The sequence below is a fragment of the Scylla paramamosain genome, unplaced genomic scaffold (genome assembly GCF_035594125.1).
Source record: "Scylla paramamosain isolate STU-SP2022 unplaced genomic scaffold, ASM3559412v1 Contig20, whole genome shotgun sequence".
Taxonomy (NCBI): Eukaryota; Metazoa; Arthropoda; class Malacostraca; order Decapoda; family Portunidae; genus Scylla; species Scylla paramamosain.
Genome location: NW_026973685.1, coordinates 1,127,199 through 1,151,410, shown reverse-complemented (window position 1 = coordinate 1,151,410; position 24,212 = coordinate 1,127,199). Strand labels below are relative to the sequence as shown.

Sequence of the window (24,212 nt, the reverse complement as noted above, 5' to 3'; positions counted from 1 at the left end):
TGTACATAGGCATAACATACAGAACCAAAAATGTGCATATTACTAATATTTGGCTTTTTACCTGCAAAAGCCTCGAATGGAGTCTTCTTAATCCTAAGGTTATAACATCTGTTTCTAATGTAAGCAGAGGCCATAACGGCATACGTCCACAGAAACTTTGGCAGACCAGACTCTATTAGTAAACATCTGGCCATTTCAAAAAGAGTACGCCAGCCTCTTTCAGCGGTACCATTTTGGTGAGGTGAGTAGAGAGAAGACATTTCATGCTTGATTTTATTTTCCACGAGTAAATCTGCGAATGCATTAGAAGTAAATTCCGTACCTTCATCACTTCTGAGACATTTCACTGAGCCATAGGGAGAAATGTCTGCTATGAAATGCTTAGTTGCCTGTAAGGTGTCACACTTATATTTGAGGAAGTATATCATGATAAGACCGGAGTAATCATCAACAAAACTGAGTGCATACTTAAAACCGTCCTTGGCAACAGGATCAATGGGACCAGCTAGGTCACAGTGTACCATATCTAGTTTAGCTTTTGAACGCTCATCAGCTTGTCTGTTTCTAAACTGAGTCATTTTCCCTTTAACACAAATGCCACAATCAAAGTCCTTTTTGTCACTAATTTTCACCCCGTTCACTACACCTTCAAGTTTCAAAATATCACTCACATTACAATGACCGAGAATTTCATGCCACTGTCTCAATGTATAGGACGCCCTATTTGAACACACAGTATTGTTTAAGAAATACAGTCTACCATGCTTAACTATGTCAAACTTTGTACCGTTTGTAGATGTTAACTCTGCAGAATTTGGTTTAAACTCGATTGATGCACCCTTCTCAGTGGCAGCTTGAACCGAGAAAATATCTTGCTTGAAGGAAGGTACATAGAGCATTTTCCAGAATTGTTGTATGAACATTACCACAAGAGTCTACAAGGGTAACACAGGCATCACCCTTCTTTTTAACCAGATTATTTGTTCTACTACCATCAGCTAGTTCAATAAAATGTCTCAGGATCAAATTGCTTGTCAAAACACACAAATTTGGAGTCATCATTGATTATATGAGTAGTTGCACCACAGTCCACCATTAACTTGTTAACCACAACACATGATTCAGTCTCTGATCTCCGAAGCCCCACTTTAAACACAAAACTGTGGCTCTGACTGTCATAATCATCACTATAATCTTTTACGTTCCTGGCAGAGTCTTTACCACTGTTACCCCCCGAACTCTTCCAACAAAACTTCGTATCGTGGGAGTTATTCCTGCAGTTCTCACACCATCTTCTTAAAGTCTGGTTCGGTCTAGAGACACGGCAGTCGACCGATTTGTGACCCTGAAGACCGCACTTGAAACACGTACCACTGAATTTACGAGACTCTATCCTCATCACTCTGTCACTGTCACTTTTGTCGCCGCACGACTTCTCTGTCTCCTCGAAACTTCTGAGAGACACCTTGAACTCAGCAAATGTCAATGCCTTTTCTCTTTGTGTAATTACAGTCATAAATGGCTTGAATTCCGTAGGTAAACCCTTAAGCACCATTGCCACCAACAAGCTGTCACTAATAGTTTCACCAGACGTTTTAAGTGCAGTTGCCGCCGTCTCGGCTCGAATCACATAGTCTGTAACACTCTCGTTTTCTCCCTTAAGCAACGTTGTGAGCTCCGTGTACAGTGATATGACCTTGGGTTTACCTTTCGATAAGTAGTGTTCCCGTAAAATCCTCAGTGCCTCACGTCCATCGTCCTTCGCATCACGCATCACAAGGGATAGACTACGGTCATCCAGGAACTGAATCAACTCCGCAAATGCCTCGGCATTTTTGGTAACGTCTGCAGCAGTCGTACTTGATGCAGGAGGATCAATCACATTATGCAGTTTCTGTAGCCGCATGTAGCCCAAAAACTTCACTTCCCATAACTCGTACTTGCGCTCATCACCGTCAAAATACAGTCTGTTCCTGGGCCCATAACCTGTTACACTCTGAGCCATCCTTGCTAGCAATGTGTATTAGGCGAGTAGGACAAGGAATAAAACGTGTGAGTCCTAAGACAGCTGGAGCAGAACTAAAGTGTACCACACCTGCTATTTATTTCATTGGCTTCGACACAGATTAAAAATACACAGTGTGAAACCCCAAAACCCCGAACATCTGAGTAACTCAATTGAACCCCGAATAAACCCACCAACGTATCATTATGTTTCGGACCCAACAAATACACTAACTAAATTTAATGACGTTTTTTTCAATTTAAGACTCAAGATGAACACCTGCTGGAATAAATCACACACACACACACACACACACACACACACCTCCTCCCACTCGCCTAATGTAAGATGTCGTTGTTCACAGACTGACCTGACTAACTGTGGATGCAATGTCACCGGGAATTACTCAGGTCGCGTCCTCCAGGTGACAGGTGGCTACACAGGTGATGCGCTCAAAGTCGTGGCGCAGAGGTACCAGCATGTGGGGGGCGTTGGATCAGCTGAGGAGTTGGTGAGCGTAGCGTGGCACCCCGAGGAAGAGGTGAGAGAGCGTGAGAATATTACCTTATAGATTTTCTTGTTATATTTTTATTATATATATATATATATATATATATATATATATATATATATATATATATATATATATATATATATATATATATATATATATATATATATATATATATATATATATATATATATATATATATATATATATATATATATATATATATATATATATATATATATATATATATATATATATATATATATATATATATATATATATATATATATATATATATATATATATATATATAAATATATATATAAATATATATATATATATATATATATATATATATATATATATATATATATATATATATATATATATATATATATATATATATATATATATATATATATATATATATATATATATATATATATATATATATATATATATATATATATATATATATATATATATATATATATATATATATATATATATATATATATATATATATATATATATATATATATATATATATATACATATATATATATATACATATATATATATATATACATATATATATACATATATATATATATATATATACATATATATATATATATATATACATATATATATATATATATATACATATATATATATATATATATATACATATATATATATATATATATATATATATATATATATATATATATATATATATATATATATATATATATATATATATATATATATATATATATATATATATATATATATATATATATATATATATATATATATTGTTTTGTCTTTATTTTTTTTTATTTTTCCTGTATGTCATGTTTAGTTTTATCTGTTGCCTTGTCTTCCTATATTTATTTTTATTTGGTAGTTTATTAATATATTTATTCATTATTTTCTTTTAATGCGTATGCGTGAGGAAGACTTGCAAAAGGCAAAAAAAAAAAAAAAAACTATTTAAATATCCATAGTTTCTGCTTACAAAGTACCACAGCAATAGAAATCTGATCTTTAACATTTGCATCTCATTATTATCTTCATATATTACATACTACCATTGCTTCATCATTCCTATAGAAAAAAAAAAACATACAAAATTCTTGTCATGCCACTTTGAAATAAAAGAGATGAGGTCACACTATTCCTTCCTCTAGATGCTGTTCATGGCGGCTCCCAGGACCACCCTCAGCCTGGCCAGCGGGCATGAGGGCCAGGCGGGGCAGTGGTGGCGGCTGTGGTTGAGAGGCGGTGAGGAAGAGCGCGGCAAGCCCTCCAGTGGTGACCCCGCGCCGCCTCAGCTTGACCAAGGTGTGTAAGTGTGTGTGTGTGTGTGTGTGTGTGTGTGTGTGTGAAGAGGTGGAGCTGATGGGCCTCGCAGTGTATTGAGTGTACGTATACATTTTTATTAAACAGGGAATTATTGTTATTATTATTATTATTATTATTACTATTATTATCATTATTATTATTATTATTATTATTATTATTATTATTATTTGGTGGTTTAGATCCTCTGCAAACCTATATTGCTTTTCATTATCTCAAATCAAAATTAAATAGCACTGCGCAAGATATGACCGTTAGTTAAGATTTTTTCGGTTAAATTTAATGTTAGGATGGGAAAAAAAAGAAAAAGAAAAAGGAAGAAATAAAAATTGCATAAAATATGAAAGGCATTGCTATAGTCGGAGTCGTAATTTTCCTTTCTAAAAGATGCAACCATAGATTTCTTTATAAAGGAGTCTATGATATACCTTGAGGCAACGAATTAAAAGGATTGTTTATACCTCGCATAGAGCGAGACGCAGCCGGAACCGAGGCAGGACGGGGCGTGGTGGTGCGCACTCAGTTCTCTGAATCCATCTTTGGCGTATCTGTGGACTCGCTGATGCCGGGGAAGCGTCGGCGTCTCCTGAACCTCACCGTCACGCCACACACTGGGTAGGTTTGCAGTCATGTGTTTGAAGGTGCCAATACTTCATTTGTTTCGAAAAAAAGTTTTCTGTAAAATGTCTTTTTAAGAACTGATAGATTACATTAGACAATTGTTTATAACCATGAGTCCTCTCTTAACTTTCAGAGAACACTGGCAGGTGAGCCTACATGTGCCAATTATCTCTACAGCCCTCGAGTGGGAGACGAAGCTCTGGAAAAATCAGGGCAAGCAACATTGGGAAGTTAATGGGGAAGTCAAGTCTACCAAATCTGACATATCGTTAGAATTCGTTCACTTCAAGCAGGAGAAGCAGGACGAGGAGACTCAGGTCACGGATGACAGAGGTGAGGCTGGCAGGTGTGATGCTGAAGGTTGTGGGGACGGCAATGTCAAGGAGCCAAAAGCCAAGTCGCGGCACCACGTCGACAGTGATTGCGACTCAGATTTAAGAAAAGAACAGACAGTAGACCAGAATGAAGTTTGTAGTGGTCGAGATCATAAATCAGAAGACTTAAAGCAAAATGATCCTGATTCCATAATGGTAAATGTAGACGAAGAATGTTCCAGGAAAGCGGAGTGTGATGGACCGGAAGAGTCAGTGTCAAGTGACGCTGTTCAAGAGACTACACAAAAATTAACTTCCCGGGTTTTCAGCCTTTCTTCCAACATGAAGACTTACGGTAAGTACGTCCACACTTCATGTAGAACGAAATTTGACTATTAAGGCAAAATTTAATGACACGTTTCTTATGATGTTAGTAAGTCCTTTTATTCAGGTCTTTTTATATACTTGATTTCTTGCAAATAAGAATTTATAATTAAAAAAAAGTTGTTCGCTATACCTTTTGAAATCATAACTATTTGGATAGTACTGTTCTAATATTTTTTGTCGGTCGCGTCATCAGTGCCACAGTAGTGTACTTGAGTTGTTTACTTACCTGTACCTCACGACACCCTCCCTTTATCTCCCTCCACGCACCGCACGCATAGTCTCATCTGACGGAGGACGCTGGATTCGGATCCTGCAGCGCACACACCTGGCATTCTGTCCTCGCCTTGGCTGGAACTTGAACCGTGAGTGAACCGGAGCCTGAGAAGCGAAAGTTCAAAGCAAGAGAGAAAGAGAGAGAGAGAGAGAGAGAGAGAGAGAGAGAGAGAGAGAGAGAGAGAGAGAGAGAATGATGATTTAAACTATACAAGAAAAATATTGCAATAGACTTTTTTTTATCACTCGGAATTCTAGAAATATTTCGGTTCAATCGTGACTGGACTGGGTGGGAGGTAGCGTGGCGGTGTGGTGTTGGGATGTATTGATGGTGATGGATACCGGTCCTGCAGAAAAGGTGGTAGTCATGGCGGTGGATACCTGTCCTAAAGGACAGGTGGTGGCATTGGATACCCATCCAGCAGGGCAGGTGGTGGCAGTAGATACCCGTCCACAGGACAGGTGGTGGTAGTAGATACCCGTCCAGCAGGACAGGTGGTGGCGGTGGATACCCGTCCAGCAGGACAGGTGATGGTAATGGCGGTGGATACCCGTCCAGCAGGACAGGTGGTGGCGGTGGATACCCGTCCAGCAGGACAGGTGATGGTAATGGCGGTGGATACCCGTCCAGCAGGACAGGTGGTGGCGGTGGATACCCGTTCAACAAGACAAGTGATAGTCATAGCGGTGGATACCCGCCCTGCAGAACAGATGGTTGCGGTGAATACTCGTCCTGCAGGACAGGCGGTGGCGGTGGATACCCGCTCTGCAGGACAGTGGTGGCGGTAGATAACCGTCCAGCAGGACAGGTGATGGTCATGGTGGTGGATACACGTCCAGCAGGACAGGTGGTGGCGGTGGATACCCGTCCAGCATGACAGGTGATGGTCAAGGCGCTAGATACCCGCCCTGCAGGACAGGTGGTGGCGGTGGATACCCGTTCAGCAGGACATGTGATGGTCATGGCGGTTCATACCCGTCCAGCAGGACAGGTGATGATCATGGCGGTGGATACTCGTCCAGCAGGAAAAGCGGTGGCGGCGGATACCCGTCCAGCAGGACAGGTGGTAGTCATGGCGGTGGATACCCGTCCAGCAAGACAGGAGGTGGCTGTGAATACCCGTCAAGCAGGACAGGTGGTGGCGGTGAATACCCGTCAAGCAGGACAGGTGGTGGCGGTGGATACCCGTCCAGCAGGATAGGTGATGTTCATGGCGGTGGATACCCGGCCTGCAGGACAGGTGGTGGCAATGGATACCCGTCCAGCAGGACAGGTGGTGGCAGTGGATACCCGTCCAGCAGGACAGGTGGTGGCAGTGAATACCCGTCCAGCAGGACAGGTGGTAGCGGTGGATGCCCGTCCAGCAGGACAGGTGATGGTCATGGCGGTGGATACCCGTCCAGGTGATGACAGTGAATACTCGTCCAGGCGATGGCAGTGAATACCTGTACCGCAGGACAGGTGGTGGCCGTGGATAACCTTCCCGCAGGACAGGTAGTGGAGGTGAATACCCGTCCAGCAGGACAGGTGGTGGCGGTGGATACTCGTCCTGCAGGACAGGCGGTGGCGGTGGATATCCGTCCAGCAGGACAGGTGATGGTCATGGCGGTGGATACCCGGCCTGCAGGACAGGTGGTGGCAAAGGATACCCGTCCAGCAGGACAGGTGGTGGCAGTGGATACCCGTCCAGCAGGACGGTGGATGACTGTCCAGGAGGACAGGTGATGGTCATGGCGGTGGATACCCATCCAGCAAGACAGGTGGTGGCGGTGGATTCCTGTCCAGCAGGATAGGTGGTGGTAATGGATACCAGCCCTGCAGGACAGGTGGTGGCGGTGGATACCCGTCCAGCAGGACACGTGATGGTCATGGCGATGGATACCCGCCCTGTAGGACAGGTCGTGGCGGTGGATACCCGTTCAGCAAGACAGGTGATGGTCATGGCGGTGGATACCCATCCAGCAGGACAGGTGATGGTCATGGCGGTGGACACTCGTCCAGCAGGACAAGTGGTGGCGGTGGATACCCGTCCAGCACGACAGGTGATGGTCATGGCGGTGGCTACCCGTCCAGAAGGACAAGTGGTGGCGGCGGATACCTGTTCAGCAGGACAAGTGGTAGTCATGGCGGTGGATACCCGTCCAGCAAGACAAGTGGTGGCTCTGCATAACCATCCAGCAGGACAGGTGGTGGCGGGGGATACCCATCCAGAAGGATAGGTGGTAGTCATGGCGGTGAATACCCTTCCAGCAAGATAGATGATGGTCGTGGCGGTGGATACCCGCCCTGCAGAACAGGTGGTGGCGGTGGATTCCCGTCCAGCAGGACAGGTGGTAGTCATGGCGGTGGATATCCGTCCAGCAGGACAGGTGGCAGTCATGGCCGTGGATACCCGTCCAGCAGGATAGGTGATGGTCATGGCGGCGGGTATGGTGGATACCCGCCCTGAATGACACATGGTGGCAATAGATACCCGTCCAGCAGGACAGGTGGTGGCAGTGGATACCCATCCAGCAGGACAGGTGGTGGCGGTGGATGCCCGTCCAGCTGGACAGATGGTGGTTATGGCGGTGGATACCCGTCTAGCAGGACAGGTGATGGCATTGAATACCAGCCCAGTAGGACAGGTGATGGCATTGAATACCAGTCCAGCAGGACAGGTGATGGCAGTGAATACCCGTCCCGCAGGACAGGTGGTGGCCGTGAATAACCTTCCAGCATGACAGGTAGTGGCGGTGAATACCCATCCAGCAGGGCAGGTGGTGGCGGTGGATACCCGTCCAGCAAGACAGGTGGTGGCGTTGGATTCCTGTCCAGCAGGATAGGTGGTGGTAATGGATACCGGCCCTGCAGGACAGGTGGTAGCGGTGGATACCCGTCCAGCACGACAGGTGATGGTCATGGCGGTGGATACACGTCCAGCAAGACAGGTGGTGGCTGTGAATACCCGTCAAGCAGGACAGGTGGTGGCGGTGAATACCCGTCCAGCAGGACAGGTGGTGGCTGTGGATACTCGTCCTGCAGGACAGGCGGTGGCGGTGGATACCCGTCCAGCAGGACAGGTGGTGGCGGTGGATTCCTGTCCAGCAGGACAGTTGATGGTCATGGCGGTGGATATCCGGTCTGCAGGACAGGTGGTGGCAAAGGATACCCGTCCAGCAGGACAGGTGGTGGCAGTGGATACCCGTCCAGCAGGACAGGTGGTGGCGGTGGATGACTGTCCAGGAGGACAGGTGATGGTCATGGCGATGGATACCCATCCAGCAGGACAGGTGGTGGCGGTGGATTCCTGTCCAGCAGGACAGGTGATGGTCATGGCGGTGGATACCCGCCCTGCAGGACAGGTCGTGGCGGTGGATACCAGTTCAGCAGGACAGGTGATGGTCATGGCGGTGGATACCCATCCAGCAGGACAGGTGATGGTCATGGCGGTGGATACCCGTCCAGAAAGACAAGTGGTGGCGGCGGATACCCGTTTAGCAGGACAGGTGGTAGTCATGGCGGTGGATACCCGTCAAGCAAGACAGGTGGTGGCTTTGCACAACCATCCAGTAGGACAGGTGGTGGCGGTGGATACCCATCCAGCAGGACAGGTGGTAGTCATGACGGTGAATACCCTTCCAGCAAGATAGATGATTGTCGTGGCGGTGGATACCCGCCCTGCAGGACAGGTGGTGGCGGTGGATACCCGTCCAGCAGGATAAGTGGTAGTCATGGCGGTGGATACCCGTCCAGCAGGACAGGTGATGGTCATGGCGGTGGATACTCGTCCAGAAGGACAAGTGGTGGCGGCGGATACCCGTTTAGCAGGACAGGTGGTAGTCATGGCGGTGGATACCCGTCAAGCAAGACAGGTGGTGGCTTTGCACAACCATCCAGTAGGACAGGTGGTGGCGGTGGATACCCATCCAGCAGGACAGGTGGTAGTCATGGCAGTGAATACCCTTCCAGCAAGATAGATGATTGTCGTGGCGGTGGATACCCGCCCTGCAGGACAGGTGGTGGCGGTGGATACCCGTCCAGCAGGACAAGTGGTAGTCATGGCGGTGGATACCCGTCCAGCAGGACAGGTGGCAGTCATGGCGGTGGATACCCGTCCAGCAGGATAGGTGATGGTCATGGCGGCGGGTATGGTGGATACCCACCCTGCAGGACAGATGGTGGCAATAGATACCCGTCCAGCAGGACAGGTGGTGGCAGTGGATACCCGTCCAGCAGGACAGGTGGTGGCGGTGGATGCCCGTCCAGCTGGACAGGTGGTGGTCATGGCGGTGGATACCCGTCCAGAAGGACAAGTAGTGGCGGCGGATACCCGTTTAGCAGGACAGGTGGTAGTCATGGCGGTGGATACCCGTCAAGCAAGACAGGTGGTGGCTTTGCACAACCATCCAGTAGGACAGGTGGTGGCGGTGGATAGCCATCCAGCAGGACAGGTGGTAGTCTTGGCGGTGAATACCCTTCCAGCAAGATAGATGATTGTCGTGGCGGTGGATACCCGCCCTGCAGGACAGGTGGTGGCGGTGGATACCCGTCCAGCAGGACAGGTGGTGGCGGTGGATACCCGTCCAGCAGGACAAGTGGTAGTCATGGCGGTGGATACCCGTCCAGCAGGACAGGTGGTAGTCATGGCGGTGGATACCCGTCCAGCAGGATAGGTGATGGTCATGGCGGCGGGTATGGTGGATACCCGCCCTGCAGGACAGATGGTGGCAATAGATACCCGTCCAGAAGGACAGGTGGTGGCAGTGGATACCCGTCCAGCAGGACAGGTGGTGGCGGTGGATGCCCGTCCAGCTGGACAGGTGGTGGTCATGGCGGTGGATACCCGTCTAGCAGGACAGGTGATGGCATTGAATACCAGTCCAGCAGGACAGGTGGTGGCGGTGGATGGCTGTCCAGCTGGACAGGTGGTGGTCATGGCGGTGGATACCCGTCTAGCAGGACAGGTGATGGCATTGAATACCAGTCCAGCAGGACAGGTGATGGCAGTGAATACCCGTCCCGCAGGACAGGTGGTGGCCGTGGATAACCTTCCAGCATGACAGGTAGTGGCGGTGAATACCCGTCCAGCAGGACAGGTGGTGGCGGTGGATACCCGTCCAGCAAGACAGGTGGTGGCGGTGGATTCCTGTCCAGCAGGATAGGTGATGGTAATGAATACCCGCCCTGCAGGACAGGTGGTGGCGGTGGATACCTGTCCAGCAGGACAGGTGATGGTCATGGCGGTGGATACCCGGCCTTCATGACAGGTGGTGGCTGTGGATGGCGGTGGATACCCTTCCAGCAAGACAAGTGGTGGCGGGGAATACCCGTCCAGCAGGACAGGTGGCAGTCATGGCGGTGGATACCCGTCCAGCAGGATAGGTGATGGTCATGGCGGCGAGTATGGTGGGTACCCGCCCTGCAGGACAGATGGTGGCAATAGATACCCGTCCAGCAGGATAGGTGGTGGCAGTGGATACCCATCCAGCAGGACAGGTCGTGGCGGTGGATGCCCGTCCAGCTGGACAGGTGGTGGTCATGGCGGTGGATACCCGTCTAGCAGGACAGGTGATGGCATTGAATACCAGTCCAGCAGGACAGGTGATGGCAGTGAATACCCGTCCCGCAGGACAGGTGGTGGCCGTGGATAACCTTCCAGCATGACAGGTAGTGGCGGTGAATACCCGTCCAGCAGGACAGGTGGTGGCGGTGGATACTCGTCCTGCAGGGCAGGCGGTGGCGGTGGATACCCGCCCTGCAGGACAGTGGTGGCGGTAGATACCCTTCGTACAGGACAGGTGGTGGCGGTGAATACACGTCCTACAAGGACAGATGGTGGCGGTGGATACCCGTCCTGCAGGACAGGTGATATTCATGGCGGTGGATACCCGTCCAGCACGACAGGTGATGGTCGTCGCGGTTTATACCCGTCCTACAGGACAAGTGATGGCGGTGGATACCCGTCCTACAGGTCAGGTGGTGGCGGTGGATACCTGTCCTACAGGACAGGTGGTGGCGGTGGATACCCGTCCTACAGGACAGGTGGTGGCGGTGTATACCCGCCCTGCAGGACAGGTGATGGTCATGGCGGTGGATATCCGTCCTACAGGACAGGTGGTGGCGGTGTATACCCGCCCTGCAGGACAGGTGATGGTCGTGGCGGTGGATACCTATCCTGCAGGACAGGTGGTGGTGGTGGACACCGGCCCGTCCCGCAGAATTGACTTCCAATATCATTCTCCCTCCACTGAGGTGCTGTGGTTCAGGAGTACTCCTTCTTTTCATTTGACGGTCTCCTTTCCAATGTTCTGTGTTTTCACTGAAGGACGCCCTTCACGAAGTGGATGACGTCCATCGCGTCTTTATTGTGTGAGGATGCGTCAGATTTTCTCTTAGTTTATTCTACTTTTGCTGTTCCCTGGTGGCTTGCCTCGTGACTCTCCCTGAACTGGTAGTTTAGTCGTCCCTGGCAGCGGCCGACTCTGCCCTGGTGCAGGCATACTGCTGGGCTGAGTCCCACTTGGGGAACCTCGCCCTGGTCTGTGCGATCCTCACCCCCTCCTGCTACGAGAGCTGGACGTTGGGGTAAACAAACTTTTTATCGTATAAAACGATTTTAAAATTAAATACTTATTGTGATCCTCATCGGTGCGACAAGACATTTGTAGATTGAGTGAAGAGAGATGGTGAGGAAGGGATCGCAGGTTTGGGGCGTGAAGGGTGAGGAGAGAGAAGGCACGGTGTGTGGAAGGTTTGTTTGGAGGGGCTGTTTTGCCATAACAGGAAGGTGTGGCTTTAAGAAGAAGAAGAAAGTGAAGCAGCAGCAGCATAAAAAAAAAGAGAGTGCACATGTGTGTGCAGATTTAACTGGGGCTTAAGAAAAAATAAATAAAATAAATAATTGGAAATTGATTGTAGTGTGTATACTTTATATGCACATTGTCACTACTACTACTAGCCTACTGGCTCCTTGTAGCTGCTTCTTATTAATTCTCTCTTCCAGCATTATTGTAACTATAAATCTCTCTTCCAGCATTATTGTAACTATAACAAGAATTTATAATAATTAGGAGAATATTGATGACGTGGTAAGCATGATGGCAAATATTTATATCTTTGTTTCTTCCATATATCGCTTTATATTACTCCAACGTTTTCCTTCTGCGTTTGTTCCTTTTCTTTCTTTCAGGCTCAGAGTGAGCATCGTAGGAATGGCAGCCATCTTGATAGACTTGTAAAAACTGGGAACACCACCGACAGCTTCAGCAGGTCCTGGCACTGGTTCTTCAGTGTTGAGTGGCAACCGTTCATTTGACAAAGAATAGCTGTTTCAAGGGTTTAGGGAAAAAAGTTTTAAAGTTACAAGTTTGTTCACATTTTGTTTGGTGGTGTGTGGAAGTAATTTCGCAGTCTGTCAGTAGCACATCGGACTGCTTCCGTCTTGGATCACTGAGCTGCTGCATTTATTTATTTTTTTCAGATCACTTTATGTTTGCTCTAGAACAAATCTTAGAAGTTATATGAGTAACTATTGTCCTTGAATTCATTGTTATTTTCATTTGTTTATTTATTTATTTATTTTTTCCTTCTTCTTCATCATCATCTTCTTTTTCTTCTTTTCTTCTTCTTCTTCTTCTTCTTGTTCTTCTTGTTCTTGTTCTTGTTCTTGTTCTTCTTCTTCTGCTTCTTCTTCTTCTTTTTTTTTTTCTTCTTCTTCTTCTTCTTCTTCTTCTTCTTCTTGTTTTTTGTTCTTCCGCTTCTTCTTTTTCTTCTTCTTCTTCTTATTATTATTATTATAATTATTGTTAATAATATTATTATTATTATTATTATTATTATAATTATTGTTATTATTATTATTATTATTATTATTGTTATTGCTATTATTATTATTATTATTATTATTATTGTTATTATTATTATTATTATTATTATTGTTGTTGTTGTTCAGACATTCCGACAAGCTGGAGGAGGAGGTGAGAAGAAATACAAGTGTTGGGAGGTGAGTTTATTCCCGACTAGTTCCCCTGAAGAAGCTTGTGCGAAACTAGTCGGGAATAAACTATCCTCCCAGCACTTGTGTTTCTTCTCACCTCCTCCTCCATTATTAGCATCATTATATTCCGGAATTACTAGTAAGTAGTGACGTCAGTAAATTTGCGAATGACACCAAATTACGAAGATAAGACAGGACTGGATAGAAAGTATGATTGGACAGAAAAGTGTGAAATGAAATTCGATATCAATGAGGTAGCGTTCTCTACGTAAGAAGTAAGAGAGAGAGAGAGAGAGAGAGAGAGAGAGAGAGAGAGGGATGCACAATATATAACAGCAGCTTAAAGGCCAGGGAGATAGCTAAATCTTCGAGAGAGAGAAAACAAAGTGATACTACAAGTCTGCGGCCTATAAAACAGTGCATTTAGTGCTTTGATAAGGCCTCTCTTACATTACGGTGTACAGTTGTGGCTGTGCAAAGAAGAGTGACTAGGATGATCCAGGGACTGAAAAAAAAAAAGCTAGTCACTGGAATGGTGTAGGGAGCGTGGTGATACGATAGAGGTATTTCGATATCATTAAGGTAGGCTTTACCTCCTCATACGGTGTTCCATCCCTCGAAGTAATAATAATGATAATAATAATAATAATGATAATAATAATAAGTGAATTGATAAGTAAATACATCCGCCAATTCATGATGACTTAAGATTTCTCGGCCTGGGTGCTGGACCTTACAAGTCTCCTGATACTTCATCTTGCTATTCTTGTCATGTGCCTTACCCGAATAGAATGGCTGGCGGGGGGGAGGGGCGGAAAGGTGACAGGCGAGGTGCAGGCTGAGGGTCATGGCAGGGTTAGTTGGGAGAGCTCAGCCCCAGTGAACGCTCGTGTGTGTCAGCTGAAGGACACCAACACTGCCCGGTGATCCATCTGGGTGGTGCCAAGCGAGGAACATGTACTGGTGTTTTGGTGAGTAGATTAGGTAGTGGTGATACGAAGAGATTTAACAATACGGCCCTTAGATGTTCTTCCATATGATGTATGCTAACAATCGTGTGTGTGTGTGTGTGTGATGGGAATAAGGTACCTAAGTTTGTTAGTGAACACGTACTATTATTTAGTATACTATCATTTGCTCCTTTACTTTACTGAAAACAGTACGGTTCATATTGAAAGCATGTTATAAAACTACATTGTGGTTTGTAAGCATGAACTCTGCCGTCTCCCATCGTCTGCAGCAGTGACTACGTGAGGTGGAGACTAAAGGAAGGGGAGTAGGGGAGCTGCCAGGTGCCTCCACACGCCCTACAATTGCACGAGGGAACATTCTTTTCTTGTTCTTTCACAACATCCTCACTTTATTTTACCAACCGTGATTCAAGTAAGAGAGAAGAAATCTGTTACGTGTGAGCATACACTACTGAACTCTAGGGGATGGACCATGAAGGGGTGTTGCTCACACTAACAATGGAAGGGTTAAAAGAAAAGAGAAAAGGAGACATTTTAACTGCTATTTAATATCTTAAAGTTAACCCTTAAATTAAGTAACAATACAAAATTGAAGATTATTTAAGTAAGTAAAAGTAACAAGGAGTGGCAATCTGAACTGGACTGAATAACTTAAAAGACTGGTTCAGTTAATAATAACTTAAGCCAAGTTAGTAAATGCATATAGATACAAATTACAAAAATAAACACCTTTACATATACATAATAGAAAATAAATATAAATGTGTTTGTGTGTGTGTGTTTATGTGTGTGTGTGTGTGTGGGTGTGTAACACTGGTGTAACTCTTACCACCGCTCTCGAGTGTATATGAGGCTCCCAGCGTATGCCAAGGCGACCTCAGAGCTGTAGCGACCCTTGGAGGAGACTGAAGCTCGATGGAACTCCACCCCTCGTTATCGGCTTGGTAGCCTGCTAGAGGTCACGTATCCAGTATGCCTCAAGCTATACACGTGGCAGCGCCACGAGTTGAGAGGCAGGCACCTGGTTCCGTGGTAGAGTAGTCACGTGTGTGACATTCCCCCCTTCTTAGGATGACGCAGAAGGAATGACTCTGCGTCATTAGAGAAGTGAGGTGGTTCCTGTCCCGTGAAGGTTGATTCCACCAGAACGTCGGTAGATGGTTCTTCTGGCAGTGCTCGGCCCTCGGCTGCCTCCATCGACCGGTTCACGCATCCCCGGCAACAGGATCCTAGGGTCCTCAGGGTCGCGACGGGTAGTGATGCGAGGCGTAGTGGGAAGGCGAGACAAAGTGTCAGCAAGGCAGTTGTCCAGTCCCTTAATATGGTGCATTTCAATGAGGTAAGGCTGGAGCTGTAGAGACCACCGTAGCAGACGTTGGTTAGTGAAGCGGTTCCTGTTGAGAAAAGTCAAAGGGTTGTGGTCAGTGTAGATTTGGAGTGGCTGGGTGTTGGACTGAAGATAGTACTCAAACTTCTTGATGGCAGAGATAATGGCTAAAAGTTCTTTCTCGATAGTGCTGTAATTCTTCTGATGGATGTTGAACTTCTCGGAGTGGTAGGCGACTGGGTGAAAGATTCCGTCAGATTCTTGCAGGAGGGTGGCACCCGAAGCGTGATCACTGGCGTCAGTATGTATGATGAAGGGTTTACTGAAGTCGGCCGCACGCAAAACCGGTTCCCGAGCAAGCAAGTTCTTTAGTTGATTGAAGGCATGTTGGCAGGCAGGGGTCCATTCGTACGCCACATTCCCACTAGTTAGTCTAGTAAGTGGCCCAGCTGCGTCTGCGAAGTTCGGACAGAAACGCCGGTAGAACCCCGCCATGCCCAGGAAGCGGCGGAGCTCGCGTCGAGTAGTGGGAGTTGGGTACTTCAGTACTGCGTCGACGTTAGCGGTCTTGGGCCGGACGGAGCCTTGTCCAATCTGATGTCCTAGGTAGGAGACGGTGGCAGCTCCGAACGTAGACTTCGCCAGCTTCACGGTGAGGTTCGCTTCCTGCAGACGGCTGAGCACATTCTGGGACCTTAGAGGGCCGGAACACTCATGAGAACTCCATCCTGTTTGTAAAAGGCAGGGTAATGAGTAATTTGATCTGGAGGGATAACCTTGTCATGAAATTGAGTCAAAGTAGTGTCTTCCTGTTGAGCCTCAGTGAGAAGTTTTTCAGAAAATATTTGATTGAGTTCAAGTGGGGATGGGCTCTTCTTTGGAAGTGAGAAAGACTGATCAGATTTCCTTGCTTGTGCACGAGTAGTGACAAACAGGGAATAAGCCTGGTTGTTGCTCTTCTAACTGTACAGTGGGGTTATCCATCAGCATTGCGTCACTAATTACCAAAGGGGGAGTCACCTTACTGCCAGCTAGGTCATTAGCGAGGAGTAGTTGAGCATTAGGGATGGGTAAGGCTGGTTCTTCACTAACTCCTATTATCACTTCACCTCTTACTAGTGGGCTATCAAGATGTACTTTAGCTAATGCAATGGGGAAGGGGTCATGGAAGTCTTTTAAATATACCTTTTCACCTGTGTAACACTGTTCAATACCAGGGACTGCTGACTTCAGCACTAGGGACTGAGCTGAACAGGTGTCTCTTGACAATCTTAACTGGGTGATCCTTGTTATCAATGCTGATGGTGCCTACAGACCTGAAAGGCTCAAACAAGTCTTTAGGTACAGGGAAGGAGGGAAGAGCTTGTATGGAAGCAACTGGCTTGGCAGGATATGTTTGAGCTACCTTGCACTTGGGATTAGGACAGTTCTTTATGAGGTGCCCCGGCTGTTTACAAAAAGCACAAAATAGAGGTGGTCGAGTACTACTGCCGGTCATTTTACCAACCCCTGAGTTACCCGAGTTTATCTTACCACTAGGAGTCTCGGTCAGCTTGTCTGAGGTTGCCTTGCGATTCACCAGGGAGAAAAGGTCCGCTAACTGAGCGGCTTTGAGAAGATCTGTTTCTTCTTTGTTGGTGATGTGTAACATTACTGAGTAAGGGAGCTTACGCATGAACTCTTCTAAGGCTAAGAGATTTACTAATTCGTCGTACGTGGTTATCGCGGCTGACTTAAGCCAACGCTTGAGAGCCCTCAGTTTCTCTGAGGAATCTCTAGATAGGTTTGTTGCGGAGTTTTGAACATTTTTCGAAAAGACTGACGGTATCCTTCTGTGGTAATGGAGTACGCCGCTAGGATGCCCTGTTTGACACAGTCGTAATCCGTGTTGTTTTCGAGGCCGTTCAAAATAGTTAAAGCCTTTTGGCTGAGTTTGGGTTTAAGAAGCCAAGGCCAGTCTTCTCGGGGCAGTTCAAAATGTACTGCTGTGTCCTCGAACTGTCCAAAGAAAGTTTCGGGGTCTTTGTCAGAGAACTGAGGGAGTAGTGAGAGATATTTTTAGTTAACTTTTGTTTGAGGTCAGCTGTGGTGGTTGATCGAGATTTTAATTGTGCGAGTTGGGTCTCGTGGATTCTTTCTTTTTCTCTCTCCTCTCTTTCTTTTTCTCTCTCCTCTCTTTCTTTTTCCTCCTTTTCTTTTACATATGCCAGATCTCTTTCCGCTTTTTCTTTTTGAAAAGCTAGTTCTTCTCGCCTTAGTTCTCTCTCTTCTCTCTCTCTTTCTCTTGCTGCCATTAGTTTCAGCTTTTCGAGTTCGAGCATTAAACTGGCGTCGTGCTGTGAAGCAGCACTAGTGGCTTCACCTCCAAGGTGAACCAGGATTTGAGTTCGGAGTTCTTCCTTCCGAATGTCAGACGGATATGAGAGATCAAACTGTCGGGCTATGTACTTTAAATCATTCTTTGTCACTTTGGCAGTTTGTAGCTCCGCCACAGAAGGATTACTGCAAAATGCGTCCAAGTTTAACTCATGCGACATGATTAATGAGCGTGAGGTCAATTGAACCAAATCAAGTGTGTCTGAGCCCTACACTGAAACCTGATCCAAGACCTAGGTTCGCCACCACGAGTCGGAAGGACCCGCGTGAACGACAGGTTCGAAACCACGAGTCGGAGGGAAATGAGTTGACCCGCGTGCATGGACAGAGACTCGTTTTTGAGTATAGTTGAGTCAAGGTTAGCAACGCCTTAACTGTGCTTCTGAAGAGGCAACGAATCGAAGAAGTGTAGCGATAATCACTGCCCCAAAATGACTACCATAGAACTAACACTTAAGCACTTGTAATGGCTTGCCGTATTCGCTGCTTTCAAGCAAAGAGTGGAACGCAAGTTCCCAAGTTTTAAGGAGTCTCGGAGTTCGGGGTGAAGGTCACTACTAGGGGAATCGAACCGACACTAAAGCAACACTGAGGAAATCAATTGTTAGGTTTTTAACGCTTTTATGACTAGACGCCGGTACCTCGCGTACTTTTAAAGCGGAAAAACGCAAAAATTCACCAACAAAGAAATAAGCACAACTTCATATACACTCGAGAGCAGGAAAGGAACTAGTGTAGTTATATGTATGTGTAAACATGTGTAATATCCCGGACGGGCCCCCAATTGTTACGTGTGAGCATACACTGAACTCTAGGGGATGGACCATGAAGGGGTGTTAATCACACTAACAATGGAAGGGTTAAAAGAAAAGAGAAAAGGAGACATTTTAACTGCTACTTAATATCTTAAAGTTAACCCTTAAATTAAGTAACAATACAAAATTGAAGATTATTTAAGTAAGTAAAAGTAACAAGGAGTGGCAATCTGAACTGGACTGAATAACTTAAAAGACTGGTTCAGTTAATAACTTAAGCCAAGTTAGTAAATGCATATAGATACAAATTACAAAAATAAACACCTTTACATATACATAATAGAAAATAAATATAAATGTGTTTGTATGTGTGTGTGTGTGTTTATGTGTGTGTGGGTGTGTAACACTGGTGTAACTCTTACCACCGCTCTCGAGTGTATATGAGGCTCCCAGCGTATGCCAAGGCGACCTCAGAGCTGTAGCGACCCTTGGAGGAGACTGAAGCTCGATGGAACTCCACCCCTCGTTATCGGCTTGGTAGCCTGCTTGAGGTCACGTATCCAGTATGCCTCAAGCTATACACGTGGCAGCGCCACGAGTTGAGAGGCAGGCACCTGGTTCCGTGGTAGAGTAGTCACGTGTGTGACAAATACAAACAATTTTAAACCGTCAAATAAACTCACCGTTCGCGAAAATATTCTAACGTGTATTTTGAAATTGCCGCGTGACTGGATATGTAAGGGAAAGTGGAAAGCCAGGAAGCGCCACAATCATAATGTTATTCAGTCTTGGAAGATGATTGAGTTACCCCGGTTAGCATCCAAAACTGGAAAGGTGTGGATATTCTTTAAGTAAAACGTCGACCTGCTATACCATGGAACTGAGGTTTCATAAGCGAGTGGGGTTGTTCGTCCTAGTGGAAACATTGTTGAGTGACCATTCTATAATTATCATATTAGCCAATATAACAAATAGTTTACCTAAAGGAACTGGTGTGTGACTATTGTACGACACTATACGCAGATTATCAACTTCCAAGAGGAATTATTCTGCGATTGCGTTGGAAGTGGTAAACTATTCTGTAATTATCGAACTTACCGCTATAAAGAAACTCTATCTATAATTATCACTAATCCGAAATTATTGTACTCGACACTACAAAGATAATTTACATGAACGAATGAAATGTGTATTGTCATAAACCATACAACCATCTTTCCCTTACTCTAGGTGCGGCGTTGATGCTGGTAACAGTGGTGGGGATCCCGGCACACAGCCAGCAGGCATCGGCAGCATCCTTCCGCCTGGTCACCGCTTACACGTTAAACCGAACTGATGACTCCACTCAAACATTTCTCAGGTAACACTTAATACGCCGCACCGAAGATGGATAGATAAGTACTATTACTTATATATTTTCAGTCTTAAAGTTAGAGAAAAGTGTGATTTTCTTTTAATGAATTGTACATGAATATCTCAAAAGCTCATGGAAGGATGCATGAACTTGGGAAAGGTTAGGAATCACTGCCCTATTTGATATACCAATAGCGTGAAAATAACAGCTATAGGACACTTCTTTATTACATGTCTATAAATTTAATATAATGACACTATTTGGTCGTGGTCCTTCAGCGACATGTCATTTAAGTGGTTTGGTCAGGGTAGAAATTATTTCTAAGTGAACTAATGTATTAGAGAGAGAGAGAGAGAGAGAGAGAGAGAGAGAGAGAGACTGAAGCTTCAACTTTTCTTGTATTTCAGAGTGGGGACCTCTCCCTCCACCCGGTCCCTTACCTTGGCTCTGCAGGTGGGTGGGTGCATAACCTAACGTGTCTTAAAAGAAGGAACAATACACTAACTAAATTTAATGACGTTTTTTTCAATTTAAGACTCAAGCTGAACACCTGCTGGAATAAATCACACACACACACACACACACACACACACACACCTCCTCCCACTCGCCTAATGTAAGATGTCATTGTTCACAGACTGACCTGACTAACTGTGGATGCAATGTCACCGGGAATTACTCAGGTCGCGTCCTCCAGGTGACAGGTGGCTACACAGGTGATGCGCTCAAAATCGTGGCGCAGAGGTACCAGCATGTGGGGGGCGTTGGATCAGCTGAGGAGTTGGTGAGCGTAGCGTGGCACCCCGAGGAAGAGGTGAGAGAGCGTGAGAATATTGCCTTATAGATTTTCTTGTTATATATATATATATATATATATATATATATATATATATATATATATATATATATATATATATATATATATATATATATATATATATATATATATATATATATATATATATATATATATATATATATATATATTGATTTGTCTATATTTATTTATTTATTTTTTTCATGTATGTCATGTTTAGTTTTATCTGTTGCCTTGTCTTCCTATATTTATTTTTATTTGGTAGTTTATTAATATATTTATAATTAAAAATAAAAATTGCATAAAATGTGAAAGGCATTGCTATAGTCGGAGTCGTAATTTTCCTTTCTAAAAGATGCAACCATAGATTTCTTTATAAAGGAGTCTATGATATATCTTGAGGCAACGAATTAAAAGGATTGTTTATACCTCGTATAGAGCGAGACGCAGCCGGAACCGAGGCAGGACGGGGCGTGGTGGTGCGCACTCAGTTCTCTGAATCCATCTTTGGCGTATCTGTGGACTCGCTGATGCCGGGGAAGCGTCGGCGTCTCCTGAACCTCACCGTCACGCCACACACTGGGTAGGTTTGCAGTCATGTGTTTGAAGGTGCCAATACTTCATTTGTTTCGAAAAAAAGTTTTCTGTAAAATGTCTTTTCAAGCACTGATAGATTACATTAGACAATTGTTTATAACCATGAGTCCTCTCTTAACTTTCAGAAAACACTGGCAGGTGAGCCTACATGTGCCAATTATCTCTACAGCCCTCGAGTGGGAGACGAAGCTCTGGAAAAATCAGGGCAAGCAACATTGGGAAGTTAATGGGGAAGTCAAGTCTACCAAATCTGACATATCGTTAGAATTCGTTCACTTCAAGCAGGAGAAGCAGGACGAGGAGACTCAGGTCACGGATGACAGAGGTGAGGCTGGCAGGTGTGATGCTGAAGGTTGTGGGGACGGCAATGTCAAGGAGCCAAAAGCCAAGTCGCGGCACCACGTCGACAGTGATTGCGACTCAGATTTAAGAAAAGAACAGACAGTAGACCAGAATGAAGTTTGTAGTGGTCGAGATCATAAATCAGAAGACTTAAAGCAAAATGATCCTGATTCCATAATGGTAAATGTAGACGAAGAATGTTCCAGGAAAGCGGAGTGTGATGGACCGGAAGAGTCAGTGTCAAGTGACGCTGTTCAAGAGACTACACAAAAATTAACTTCCCGGGTTTTCAGCCTTTCTTCCAACATGAAGACTTACGGTAAGTACGTCCACACTTCATGTAGAACGAAATTTGACTATTAAGGCAAAATTTAATGATACGTTTCTTATGATGTTAGTAAGTCCTTTTATTCAGGTCTTTTTATATACTTGATTTCTTGCAAATAAGAATTTATAATTAAAAAAAGTTGTTCGCTATACCTTTTGAAATCATAACTATTTGGATAGTACTGTTCTAATATTTTTTGTCGGTCGCGTCATCAGTGCCACAGTAGTGTATTTGAGTTGTTTACTTACCTGGAGCTCACGACACCCTCCCTTTATCTCCCTCCACGCACCGCACGCATAGTCTCATCTGACGGAGGACGCTGGATTCGGATCCTGCAGCGCACACACCTGGCATTCTGTCCTCACGTTGGCTGGAACTTGAACCGTGAGTGAACCGGAGCCTGAGAAGCGAAAGTTCAAAGCAAGAGAGAGAGAGAGAGAGAGAGAGAGACAGAATGATGATTTAAACTATACAAGAAAAATATTGCAATAGACTTTTTTTTATCACTCGGAATTCTAGAAATATTTCGGTTCAATCGTGACTGGACTGGGTAGGAGGTAGCGTGGCGGTGTGGTGTTGGGATGTATTGATGGTGATGGATACCGGTCCTGCAGAAAAGGTGGTAGTCATGGCGGTGGATACCTGTCCTAAAGGACAGGTGGTGGCATTGGATACCCATCCAGCAGGGCAGGTGGTGGCAGTAGATACCCGTCCACAGGACAGGTGGTGGTAGTAGATACCCGTCCAGCAGGACAGGTGGTGGCGGTGGATACCCGTCCAGCAGGACAGGTGATGGTAATGGCGGTGGATACCCGTCCAGCAGGACAGGTGGTGGCGGTGGATACCCGTCCAGCAGGACAGGTGATGGTAATGGCGGTGGATACCCGTCCAGCAGGACAGGTGGTGGCGGTGGATACCCGTTCAACAAGACAATTGATAGTCATAGCGGTGGATACCCGCCCTGCAGAACAGATGGTTGCGGTGAATACTCGTCCTGCAGGACAGGCGGTGGCGGTGGATACCCGCTCTGCAGGACAGTGGTGGCGGTAGATAACCGTCCAGCAGGACAGGTGATGGTCATGGTGGTGGATACACGTCCAGCAGGACAGGTGGTGGCGGTGGATACCCGTCCAGCATGACAGGTGGTGGCGGTGGATACCCGTCCAGCAGGACAGATAATGGCAATGAATATTCGTCCAGCAGGACAGGTGATGGCAGTGAATACCCGCCCCGCAGGACAGGTGGTGGCGGTGGATAACCTTCCAGCATAACAGGTAATGGCGGTGAATACCCGTCCAGCAGGACAGGTGGTGGCGGTGGATGCCCGTCCAGCAGGACAGGTGGTGGCAGTGAATAACCGTCCAGCAGGACAGGTGATGGCAGTGAATACCCGTCCAGCAGGAAAGGTGGTGGCCGTGGATAACTTCCAGCATAACAGGTAGTGGCGGTGAATACCCGTCCAGCAGGACAGGTGGTGGCGGTGAATACCCGTCAAGCAGGACAGGTGGTGGCGGTGGATACCCGTCCAGCAGGATAGGTGATGGTCATGGCGATGGATACCCGGCCTGCAGGAAAGGTGGTGGCAATGGATACCCGTCCAGCAGGACAGGTGGTGGCAATGGATGCCCGTCCAGCAGGACAGGTGGTGGCAGTGGATACTCGTCCAGCAGGACAGGTGGTAGCGGTGGATGCCCGTCCAGCAGGACAGGTGATGGTCATGGCGGTGGATACCCTTCCAGGTGATGGCAGTGAATACTCGTCCAGGCGATGGCAGTGAATACCTGTACCGCAGGACAGGTGGTGGCCGTGGATAACCTTCCCGCAGGACAGGTAGTGGAGGTGAATACCCGTCCAGCAGGACAGGTGGTGGCGGTGGATACTCGTCCT

At 46.1% G+C, this 24,212-nt stretch overlaps 3 protein-coding genes across 8 annotated transcripts in view; 2 read left to right on the top strand and 1 right to left on the bottom strand.

The window, feature by feature from the left end:
• Positions 1-1,003: 1,003 nt before the first annotated feature.
• On the bottom strand, positions 1,004-2,005 carry LOC135097456 (uncharacterized). The gene has a single exon (XM_063999361.1). It carries the CDS (start codon positions 2,003-2,005, stop codon positions 1,004-1,006), a length of 1,002 nt encoding a protein of 333 aa, XP_063855431.1.
• A 1,686-nt stretch (positions 2,006-3,691) lies between these two features.
• LOC135097461 (uncharacterized) lies at positions 3,692-12,467 on the top strand. The gene is made up of 5 exons (XM_063999379.1): positions 3,692-3,866; positions 4,355-4,499; positions 4,639-5,174; positions 5,485-5,568; positions 5,738-12,467. Exons 1-5 carry the CDS (start codon positions 3,713-3,715, stop codon positions 5,806-5,808), a joined length of 990 nt encoding a protein of 329 aa, XP_063855449.1. The 5' UTR covers positions 3,692-3,712; the 3' UTR covers positions 5,809-12,467.
• Positions 12,468-20,913: 8,446 nt separating this feature from the next.
• Positions 20,914-24,212, top strand: part of LOC135097460 (uncharacterized) — a 68,370-nt gene continuing 65,071 nt past the window's right edge. For all 6 annotated transcript variants that reach the window (XM_063999375.1, XM_063999374.1, XM_063999373.1 and 3 more), the window contains exons 1-4: positions 20,914-21,055; positions 21,497-21,641; positions 21,781-22,316; positions 22,626-22,709. In XM_063999375.1, the coding sequence (XP_063855445.1) occupies positions 21,589-21,641; positions 21,781-22,316; positions 22,626-22,709 (673 nt within the window). In that variant the 5' untranslated portion in view covers positions 20,914-21,055; positions 21,497-21,588. The remainder of the gene's footprint in view (positions 21,056-21,496; positions 21,642-21,780; positions 22,317-22,625; positions 22,710-24,212) is intronic.

What these genes read in the sequence shown, in the direction of transcription:
- LOC135097456 (XM_063999361.1), bottom strand. Translation starts at nt 2,005, where the DNA reads ATGGCTCAGAGTGTAACAGGTTATGGGCCCAGGAACAGACTGTATTTT.
- LOC135097461 (XM_063999379.1), top strand. Translation starts at nt 3,713, where the DNA reads ATGCTGTTCATGGCGGCTCCCAGGACCACCCTCAGCCTGGCCAGCGGG. An exon ending in GCCGCCTCAGCTTGACCAAG is followed by an intron (nt 3,867 to 4,354) that starts GTGTGTAAGTGT and finishes TACCTCGCATAG; the next exon opens with AGCGAGACGCAGCCGGAACC. An exon ending in TTCCAACATGAAGACTTACG is followed by an intron (nt 5,175 to 5,484) that starts GTAAGTACGTCC and finishes CCGCACGCATAG; the next exon opens with TCTCATCTGACGGAGGACGC.